This window comes from Gallinula chloropus (genome assembly GCF_964237585.1).
Source record: "Gallinula chloropus genome assembly, chromosome: 10".
Taxonomy (NCBI): Eukaryota; Metazoa; Chordata; class Aves; order Gruiformes; family Rallidae; genus Gallinula; species Gallinula chloropus.
The window spans coordinates 22,969,643-22,981,217 of record NC_140095.1 but is presented as its reverse complement, the minus strand read 5'-3'; the positions used below and the strand labels follow the sequence as shown (position 1 = coordinate 22,981,217).

The 11,575-nt window shown below is 48.1% G+C and overlaps 1 protein-coding gene across 1 annotated transcript; it reads left to right on the top strand.

The window, feature by feature from the left end:
• Positions 1-1,791: 1,791 nt before the first annotated feature.
• GFRA3 (GDNF family receptor alpha 3) lies at positions 1,792-9,983 on the top strand (the record flags this gene model as incomplete). The annotated part of the gene is made up of 8 exons (XM_084268920.1): positions 1,792-1,834; positions 5,087-5,362; positions 6,059-6,151; positions 6,561-6,906; positions 6,985-7,094; positions 8,319-8,453; positions 9,421-9,551; positions 9,849-9,983. 8 exons carry the CDS (start codon positions 1,792-1,794, stop codon positions 9,981-9,983), a joined length of 1,269 nt encoding a protein of 422 aa, XP_084125046.1.
• Between the last annotated feature and the right edge of the window lie 1,592 nt (positions 9,984-11,575).

Genomic DNA, 11,575 nt, shown 5'->3' with positions numbered 1-11,575 from the left:
GGAATAGGCTGCTCAGAGAGGGGGTGGGTGCCCCATCCCTGGGGGTGTTCAAGGCCAGGTTGGAAGGGGCCCTGGGCAACCTTGTGTAGCTCCAGGCCGGGAGGTTGGTGTCCCTGTCTGTGGCAGGGGGTTGGAGCGCTGGGACCCTTGGGGTCCCTTCCAACCCAGACCGGTCTGTGATTCTATTCTATTCTATGATTCTATGATCCTGGATGATTCTGCTTGGTTTTACTGCCAGGCAGCCTGGAACATAAACAGTTTTCTTCCCCTTAAACAGTCACTCAAATTGCTTAGAAAAGATCCTCCTACAGTCTCAAAGACAGTATACAAATCCATGACATAGAAGGCCACATCTCTTCTTCTTCTGCCGGATGTTTCTTGCAAATTGTACATTACTGTATTAATATTCTGGACATAGTGATAATCCAATCAGGTCTCTACTGTGCCATTTCTTTGTTCTTGTAATTTCTCACAAAACCAGAGAAGTTCACAGGATCAAGACACTTCTTGTTTTTTCATGTCTTCATTATAAGCAAACCTTTTTGGTCCTTTATTTTCTTCAATCTAACTATGTCTCTTCCTCCCAAATGGTGCATCCCATCCACCATTTCCCTTAAACTCCTCTGAATATTAAACTTTGATTAGACTTTGAGTCATGGTAAGAATTATTTTTCTCTCCTCATTAAGTATGAAGAACCTCTGGTGTTCATGAACAATTTGTTCCCAATCAGAGTTCCCTCACGGCAGCTCCCTGCAGTAAGCTGAAGGAGTGCTGGTTTTTAAACCCCAACAAGAGGAGGGCACCACTGAATTGGATTGTGAATACTCAATGTGTTTGCAGTTATTACCCTTTCTGTTGGGCTTTCTGGGCGGATGGGGTAGGTGGCCCAACTTGTGCAAACAACCACCCTACAGCAGGTTTGCCCCGTTGTCATGGACTGAGGTTTGATGTGCATGTCAGGCTGTTATTTTTTTGCATTTGTTAATTTGACCTTAGGATGCAAATGAAAAAGAAGGGTCTGTTCGAAAAGAAGCTGAGCTGCTTAAATGCTGGACGGGCTCTCAGAAACGCCAGCCTAGTGTGGATACAGCCAATAGCTCAACCGAGGCGGAGCCAGCAACAGGGAAGATACTGAAATAAGACCTTTCACAACAAAGTCAATAGGAAGAAGCCAGAAGCTCGCTCATCCCTCCTGCAGACGAAAGAAGCACCAAGGGAATTTCTTCAAAAGCCGTTCAGCACCTGTTCCCTAGAGAACACCCCCTGTTTAAGGCTTCCTTTCTTTCACCAAAGCGCGCCTCCGCGGGTGCTCCTCACGGAGCAGTCGCCGCCTTGCCCTCCGAGACAGCCAACTCCTCTACGACCCCTTTCGACAGCGCCCTTTTTGAAGCGCCCTCACAAACCTTTCCTGGGCAGCGTGTCCCTGCACCGCGGGGAGCAGCCGCTCCCTCGGACACCCCGGGGACAGCCGCCCCGCCGCCGCACCCCATCCCGCCACCGGCCCGACGGCCGTGACCCCTCCCCGCCCGCCGCGGCCAGGAGTGCGACCGCGGCCCCGCAGGCGGGAGCACCGAGCGCTCGGCGGGGCAGCGCGGCCCCCGCAGCCGGCTCCCGGGGGTGGGCGGAGCCGCGGGGCGGCGCTCGCCACCCGCACCTCGACGGGGCGGGCCGGCCGGGGCCGCGCCGGGCCGGGGCGGCGGCCGCTCACACGCCGGCGGGCAGCGCGCAGTATGTGAGCCGCCGTCCCAGAGCACGGAGCGACCGACCGACGGCCGGCGCTGGGCTGCAGCATGGGGCTCGCCCTGCTCCTGGGGCTCCTCCTCTCCCGAGCCGGTAACAGCGCCCGGAGCGCGGGGCGGCGGACGGGGCAGGCGCTGGGGTCGGGACGGGTGGGGGGTGCGGCGGGGCAGGGTGGCGCGTCCTCCCTCCCCGTCCCTCTCTCGCAGGGCGGCACCCGCACCGCCGCCCCCAGGGAACGCCCGCGACCCGTGCCCGCCGCGGCACGACAGCGGAGGGCAGAGGCGGCGCCGGGGTCGCGGGTCGGCGCCCCTCGCGTCCGGCCGGCCGGCGCTTTCCCGCGGTGCCGGGCGGGCCCAGCTGCGTCCCGAGCTCGGGCTCCCGGCCGCTGCCCGCGTCTCCCGGCTGCCCCGGGCGCGCGCGGCGGGGCGACCCCGCTGTTCAGACCGGGGTGCTGGTGCCGCTTCGCCCTAGAACGCGAACGGCAGCCGTGGCTACGAGCAAACCGGGGGACGCGCTGGGGAGGGGAACCGATTGTCCTGGAGGCTCAAGGAGGTGACCCCTCACCCTGACTCGGGGGAGCTTGGTTCGGCACCTGCCTTCCACGCGTTCACCCCTCCGGGATGCTTCAGGCTGAGGTGTTCCTGAGGCTCAGTTTGCAGAGACGAACCCAAGAAACTCCTGCAAAGATGCAGCTGATTGTCCTCCTCTGCCATCCACGCCTGCTAAGTCACAAGAGCCGAGGTTAGAAACCCCTCCTTTCCCCAGTTCACCTCTGCTCAGTCTTCATGGCCGATGTGACTAGAGATGCAAAAACGGCACAACCGGGCTGAAGCACTCACAGACCCTGGCTGTGGGATGTCAGTGCTTTACATTCCAAATGCTGCCGCTGCTGAATGTTGCAGTGACTGCTACAAAAACAGACCACTGCACTGAGACCTCAGGAGCTCTGGCAGCCACGTTTCCCACAATTACCCACGTCCAAATACTAATGCCTCTTTGATAACTGTGCTTAATAAAGGTTTCCTTTTTGCAGTCATCCTCTCCATAATTGCTTGGTGCACCAGGGCATCAAAATAATATGTATACTTTATATATATATATATATATATACACATATGGAGGACATGGAGTGAAAAGGGAGGATGAAGGGGTATTGTATTATCTATGTCTTTTTTTTTCTAATGTGTAAATAATCATAGTCTGGATTATTTTAACCTTCATTTTTACACTACAGAAGGGACTCCCAACACATGCACCTTTAACATGTTCTGCATCTCAGGCCATAGGTCTAGGAAGGAATTAGCTTTCTCATTCCTTCACATTAGCATCTGGAATACTAGGACAAGGTTTTTAAAACAAAAGAACATGTCAAGTATTAGGGCTTAAGACAGTGCAAAGCTATTAAATGATATCTGTAGAGGAGGACTGTCTTAAATTTGAGATTTACAGAAGCTTCACTTGAAGCATCTGGTACAGAGATGTGGCAGAGACACACACCCAGCTCTCCTCTATCCTGGCTATTAACATATCACTTTGAAATTCTTTAAATGTCACTTCAATCTCAGGTGCTTGCTGAGCTGAATTCTTAAGGTTAGGAAGCTACGTCCTGTCCTTGTATGAACTTCCTACAGCAGCTGCTGCAAGCCTCCACTGGGGATGGGATACTGGAGAGATGGTACTCTGGTCTGGCCTGGTGGGGTAGAACAGTTTGCTCAGTTTAGGGTTCCAGAAACACCTGGAGAGAATAGAACAATTTGCTGTGGAACTTGCACTGGTTGTAACCTTACACCAGTGCAAATGTAATCATGCTTGGGAGTGTTCATTAAGGTTGTGCCTAGGTGTGATGGATAACCAAACCCCACTGTGCTGGGGACAAAGCATTTCTGATTTTCAGTCTCCAGGTAACAGAAGAACAACAAAGTACAGTAAACTGTTAGAAAAGCAAAGACCTTTGTACAAGCGAGACAGAGACACACAGGTGGTATTACTGGGCTGTATGAAAAGTAGGAAGTTTGAGAAGCAGAGTAGCATAGAATCATGGAAGCTACTGCTTACAGCAAGTAATCTGATAAGTGAAGGAAGCAAGAGAACAGATCAGATGCTGAAGATGGTGTACCAGGTAATATGAGCTGTCACAAGATTTTTTCCTAATCTGCACTGAAGGCAGACTGAAACAGTACTTCTGCTGAACAAGAGAGTGATAGATACCATCATGACATTGAAGGCAGAAGTAAGGCTCAGCATAGTCATTTCCTAAAACCAGCCAAGTCATATTGTCCTGAAGGGAACATACTAGCTTATATATATACACTTTGTTAGCAAACAGTCCTGTGCCAGGTCTTCATTGTAATTGTACTGTAAACATAAATTCACATACTACAGAAATGAAAATAAATTACAGACTGAATTCATCTACCTGTGACACACAATGATAGGCATTGTGCCTGTATTACCCTTACAAGACAACAGTCCATAGAAAAATATTAAAAAGCTGAAGAAAAGTCTAGTTTTAAAGATTATATTGTTAAATCAGATTATTTAACACTTCCACATGGGGGTGTGTGTATGTGTACATACATATATATATATATATATAAAATCAGTGGATATGTTATGCAAATACAGACACACAGATACAGTCAGAGTTTACAATCAACCAACAGATGAAGCTGGCAGGCCAAGCCTGCATCCCAGCATTTTTGGCAGGGATTTCAGAAACTGGTTTCTATATACTTAAATTGGCTGCATACCAGCACTTCTAAATGAAACTACTTGCATCTTATGTTAAGGTTTTCTATTATGCAAAAAACACGCGTTCTTAAGTTTCCAGGCTCAGTGAAGTGGTTGTTTTTACACCCTACAAATGGCTTTCTCAGTACATCTCCTAATGATCAGCATATACTTCAGCAGCACTGACTCACAGCACACAGTACGGTGCTGCTTTGTGCTTACTGCACTGTGGTTTTCACTACCCAGACAGAAGAGCTTCAACACAGGCTTCAGCAACACCAACATTTCCACAGGGATTTACTCCTCCATGAAATATGGAGCCATCTCTGATCCTGACCAACTTCAGAGTTAAGGATGATAAAAAAAGGCTTTATTAAACAGAATTACTTTTTAGACTTTAACATTTTGTTCCCTCTTTCTCACATTAATACTCATCCTTTTGTTTCTACATAGAGACAGCTCTGGTTCCTTGCTACTCCAAGCAAGGACCCCAACCAGTTCTGCCTCTTGAGAGGGGTCCTTACTGATTATAGGGTGCCTGCAGGACAGTAACAAGGTGTTGTAATGGCATTCATTGTGACTGCAATCCTAACAACCTTTTCTCGCCTTGACCAGGAGACCTCCTGGCTCTGCCAAGGAGCGACTGCATCGCAGCAGAACAGCTGTGCCTCTCAGATCCCACCTGCAATGCCACCTACAGAACCCTGGAAAACTGTGCCCTTGCCAAGACTCGCTTTCTTCCACTGGATCAAGATAGCAGGGTCAGATGTCTGAATGCAGAGCTAGACCTAGGAAACAGCTCTTTGCTGCACTGCAAGTGTCAGCGGCGCATGAGGAGGCAGGAGCACTGCTTACGTGTGTTCTGGACCGTTCACTCCAGCATGACAGATGGTGAGATGAAATAATACGAATTTACAAGGTTCTAAGTAAGGCTCAGCCCTGCCCCTCACCTGAAAACAACCATGAAAGGCCACCTCCCAACACTGCAGGCATTGCTTTGGAAACGCATCTCCTAATGAAGAGGAGTCATTACTGCTCTGTTTGATAAACAGAAAACTGATCTGGTTTGGGACCAGCCCATATACACCAGGGACCCTAAGAAACAAAGATAGATACTCCTAGATGGTTAGTGCTGTGAGGGGAAACTGCTGTGAAAGTTACCTTGAAATGGTCTGTCCATCACTGAAAACAGACATGTGATTATTAGACACATTGCAATGGCATCCTTGAGCATGCTGGTCCTTTCCAGCTTTAGTGGGATGCTTCTACTTGGCTTCCCACTAAAGACGACCTGTGCTACCCTTCTTGTCACTAGTACTGATGCTAAAAAACCCCAAATGACAACATATACCAAGTTCCAGCGAGAGGAAATCTGATGACAAAGTGTAATGTCTTTGTACAGTAATACCTTTGCATCTCCAGCAGAACCATTCCTGGCATTGGCTTTGAGCAAGACAGAGCATCTCTGAACTCCCATCCTGAGGAAACAGCCAGGCACAAATAAGAAAAAAAAAAATCAATTAAAAGAAAAAAACCTGGTCACAAAGCATTTCTGCCACTGCATAAAATACCTTGTGTCTTGCACAGGTTATTTAAATTTGGAGACCTCTCCCTATGAGAATCCAGCAAATGAAGAACACTGGAAGACAGATTATAATAAACTGGCAGCTCTGTTATCAGGTAAGGATTATAATGGTTACATGACATAATGCTGCCCTTTCTGATCTTTTCAGGGGCTGAAAATTATTAAGAACAAATTGGGGTAATGGCCCCTTTAATGGGAGGAATGCCTGCTCTGGATACCTGCCTGTATTTGTCCCCTGAACCAAGCCACAGATCCAGGCCCAGGAAACAGGGAGTAACCCACAACAATGCACTCTCTGAAACAAACACCTTAACATGAGGCAATAAAAAATACAGTTTTGTAACTAATGTAACTGCAGTGTCATACTACAGGCAGATAGTGGGACTGTTTTGCTTTGTTCTTTTAGACAAATCTGACCATCAAGTAAAGGCTATGCCTGTTTCCACACAAAATCTCTTCTGGAGGCTCGTTTCATTGTTTTCTGGTTTTCTTTTGGCTTTTTAGGCTCACAGTTAGCAGCAGATGCAACAAATCCATGCTTGAAAGCAACTCACGTCTGTAATCTGAGCAAGAAGTGTGTCCGTCTGCGCACCGACTACGCCTCTATCTGCACCAGGGGAGCAGGGAATGAGGACACCTGTGACCGCCGCAAATGCCACCGAGGGCTAAGAAATTTCTTTGAGAAAGTGCCTGAGGATTTCACCAAAAGGATCCTGTTCTGTCCCTGTCAAGATGAACTTTGTGGAGAACGCCGCCGGAAAACTATTGTTCCCGACTGTTCCTTTCAGTCTAACACCAAACCAAACTGCCTCTGGCTTCTGGACTCCTGCTTAGAAGACCATATCTGCAAGTAGGTCTGGCAGCAGCGGGCATGAGCCGAAAGAAGAGAGCAGTATAGACACTGATAGTCTCATTTTCCTTCCTACAGATCCCGACTGGCTGACTTCCAACAAAACTGTCAACCTGCAGACATGTCTCCAGATGGTTGCTCTCAGCACAACCATGCTGCGTGCCTGCAGGCTTACATGGGGATGATCGGTAAGTGACGTGATGCTTTCAGGCCACAAGCTCGCAGGCATACTCTGATGCTGTGAAGGACTGTCTTGCTCTCCTGCACGAGACAGTGCTCAGTATACCAAGGATTATGCCTTAGCCTAATTGATGCTAGTGCTCACCCTTGCTTCTGAGGTAAATGCAGCTCAAAGGCAACTCTTCCATGGCATTTATCACTATACTTTGTCCCGTTATCTGCTGTCAATTCAGCAGCACTTGCTTGAGATTTCTGAACACACATTTGCATCATCAACTGCTGCAAAGTGCTCTAAATACCAGACCAGCTGGGTGCTCTGGGTTTGTATGCACCGAGTCATGGAAACATCATAGAATGCTACGGGTTGGAAGGGATCTCCAAGATCATCTAGTTCCAACCCTCCCATGGGCAGGGTCACCTTCCCTAGATCAGGTTGCCCAAAGCCCCATCTAACCTGGCCTTGAACAAGTGCCCAGGGATGGGGCTTTCACAGCCTCTCTGGGCAACCTGTCATTCTTGCTGCAGGAACTACATTCCAGTCACAGCAGGGATGAAACACATTCCCTCTGCCTGACCTCTGGCCTCCTGATAGTCTGTTAGCATTGTGCACACTATGTTCTCAGAGCCACTACCAGCTGTTGGAAGGAAGGTTGGTTTTGTTTTAGGCATTCACTTCCAACCTACTAGTACTTTCTCAGAGCAGCTCAAAAGAGGAGCTGTCAAGCAGAGCAAAAGCTCAGCAGCTGCAAATCCAGACTGTGCCCTCTGGTTTTCCAGAGGTCTGTGCTGGTTTTGTGCTCAATGGACTCTGGCTGCATGTTACACTGCAGGTGTGCAGCACTCACTTGGCAGAAGGCATTTGGCCACACAGTGTTTCCAACTGCACAGGAAAGAGCGCTTTTTGCTGCCATATGCCAGTACAGTCCCAGCAGATGCTTCACATTCTTCAATCTAATGCTTGCACCAGCTTCAGTTACCAGCATACCTCACCATCAGATGGCCTGAGTCAGGGGTAGCAATCTAAGCACTTTCTCACAGCCAGCAGACTTCACTTAGATTCACCAGGCCTAGGTCACCTTGCAGGTGCTCCTGACCTCCCCTGTGTAAGATGCATGTCACAGTCAAAGGCTTCTGCCTCCATGACAGTGTTCCCTTCAGTGTAACAGGACTCATTATGCTTCTTTCATTTGGTGAAGTAAATCCTGATTCCAGTTTCTGGGGATTTGGGACAGGCACACCCATGACACCCAACTATATCAGTAACTCGAGCGTGGAGATCTCCCTGTGGTGTACATGTGAGAGCAGCGGCAACCAGAAGGAGAAGTGTGACCAGATACTTGGCATGTTTGAGAGCAACAAATGCCTTGGTAAGCATCAATCATATCACAGAATCAGAGAAACAGCTCAGCACAGGGAAACTCAAATCCTGTTGATTTGAAGACCCTACTTTGCATTGTTCTTACATATAGTTCTGTCATCTTCTGCAGTGTCTCCACAACCTCTTATCCAACCTGTAGGACCAGCCTGGATCTGCTCTCAGAAGTGTTTCTGTATCTTTTGCCAACACTTCTGTTCTTCTCAAACACAGTGAAGCTATTTCCAAACAGCCTTAAAATGAAGGTGTTGAAAAAACTTTACAAGGGGAGATCAGACATGCTGCACCCATAGGCTGCTCAGTAACCCTATCGATACACCAGGATTATGGAGCTTGGGGTCCCCTTCTGCCCCTCCTCTCTTATGCTCACCTTCGTCCCTCACTTACTTGGTCAAGATAAGTAATGCCTGACACAGCCGCTGTTAGTAGATTCAGCAGCATGAGCAGCTAGAGAAGTACTGCTACATGCAACTATGTAATCCTAAATCTGTATTTATTTTATCTTCCTAGCATTTTACTGACAGACTTGAAGAAGATTTAAATGGTTTCTATTTGTTAAAGCTTGCAAAAGATACGTAAGAAACCAGTATAATTAGATTATTAGTATTTCAACCTACTTTCTGCTGTATAGAAAAGCCTCACACCCAGCACTATAGATACCCCTACAATCTAAACACCCCATCTGAGATGCTACATACCTGCCCCTTTCAAAATAGGCAGCTGGGAAAGTCCCAGACGGACCCAAAGGTCCTCAAGTGCAGTGTGAATAGGCTTTGCAGTTTGCCCAGTCTCACAAATAAGCCCACAAACTAACAGGCCACTCCCTGAACAGAGAATATGTATTTTCCAAATCGCAGCCATACAGCCTGTGGGTGCATTTCTTAAAACAGACTCCCTGTACTCCAAGGTGTGCTTAAGAAAAGCACAGTTAAAACTCTTGCTCTACTTCTTGTTTACAGAAAATACCATTTGGTCTCAAATGCACCTGAAGCAGACAGCTCTAGAGAGACAGGAAGACTTATTTTATTCATCTTCCTTAAGCTTCCAAGGAGACAGTGCCAGCACATCTCTTGCTTCAGAAATGTCTCAGGTATGCATTGATTTACTGCCTTCACAAAAAGCGAGTCAGGTGACCTACTTGAAAAATCTTGGACATGAAAACATGTGATTTTGGACATCAAAGCAAGGGATGCCACATGCATGCAGAACCCTGGACCACTTTATCTTGAACTATTTCTTCCACAGACAAGCAGAAATAGTAGGCTGTGTTGTGTGGCCACCGGAGCTTCCCACGGTCTCATGTTAGTGCTCAGAACTGGAGGCTCTGTAGCAAGGTGTTTGAGCATGAGTGTCTAACTGAGATTCATTCCTCCTTCTCATTTCTTAGGTGGCTGAAGGGAAGACACAGCGAGACATCTCTGAGCACAGCAGTATGCCTATGGCCTCCTCTGTATATTCTGGAGCTGCTATTTCCTGGCCATCTCTGTCTCTGTTCCTGCCCCTGCTGCTGAGCCCGTGTTAACTTGACATAAATGGTATCCTTCCTTCCTATGTTATTATTCTTATTCCATAGCCAGGTACCTCCCAGTAGTGATTTACCTTTGGGAAACAGAAGGCTTCCAGAAAAGAGGAATTTAAGAGCCTTAACCTAGAATGGCAATCACTGAAAACCTCCCCGCAACTTGCACCCCAGCTTCCCCCAATCAGTCTGCACTGAGCTCTGCAGATATGGTGCCCACCATCACTTCTGGCATGTTCATATTTTGAGTTAGTCAGGCTAATATTCCAGCTCAATATTTTAAAACAAAGGTCTACGTTCTGTCAGAATTTGTGCAGGGTTTAGTTTCTGACTGCAGGGAGGGACCTGACTCGGTGTGCCCTACCACTCCACCTTCTGGAGCTATTCCTCAGGCATACAATTATAGACTGGGCTGGAAGGGACCTTGAAGACCATCTAGTCCCACCCAATGCCATGGGCAGGGACATGCCTCAATGTCCCAGGATGCCCAAAGCCCCATCCAACCTGGCCTCAAACCCTGCCAGGGATCCAGAAGCAGCCACAACTTCTCTGGGCAGCCTGTTCCAAAGCCTCACCACCCTCATTGTAAAAAGATTCCTTCCTTATGTTTAATCTAAACCTACCCCCTTTCAGTTTAAAGCCATTGCCCCTTGTCCTGTCTCTATAGGCCCTGATAAAAAGTCTCTCTCTGCCTTTCTTGTGATCCTCCTTTAAATATCAACAAGCCACAGTAAGGTCTCCCCAGAGCCTTCCCTTCTCCAGGCTGCACCACACCAACTCTCTCAGTTTTCATCAGAGAGGTGCTCCTGTCCTCTCATTTTTGTGGCCCTCCTCTGGACCCATGGTAACAGGCCCATGTCTGGCTTGTCCTGGGCACCCCAGAGCTAGACACAAGGCTCCAAGGAGGGTGAGAGTAGAGGGGGAGAGTCATCTCTCTCGACATGCTGGCCATGCTTCTTTTTGTGCAGCCCAGGATATGACATGGCTTTCTGGGCTGAAGGGCATGTTACCAGCTCGTGTTCAAGTTTTCATCTACCAGTACACCCCAGTCTGTTTCCACAGGGCTGCTCTTGACTCATTCATGACCCAGTCTGTATTGATATTAGGGGTTGTCCCAACCCAGATGTGGGACCTTGCACTTGGCCCTGTTGAACTTCATGAGCTTCTTGCAGGTCCACTCGTCAAGCCTGTCAAGGCACAGAGTACAGCATGCCATCCTAAAGACTGTAAGTCCATGCTCCAGGGTGGTTGCAAATAAAGCTTAATAAACATACACATGAAGTCCCTGGAAAACAGCAGTTCTGGATTACTTTCAGTTCCCTTTTCAAATTAATTCTTTGAAGTATATGAAAAATCCCAGCCCAGATCAAGAACACTGTACTACAGTTTATATTCCTGCTCCTTTCTGTTTTGCTCCTTGCAACATGTGTTGTCTAGTAATCACAGCTAGCAGCAGATTTGTTTTTTGTGGGGTAAAATGGGAGTTGTGTGCTCAATCCCAGGAAGTTTAGTTTTACGTAGCTAATGATGACCTTGCCTGGCCTCAGGATGATCCTTAGTAATGCTTAAAGAATACATGTAGCTCACTGAATCTG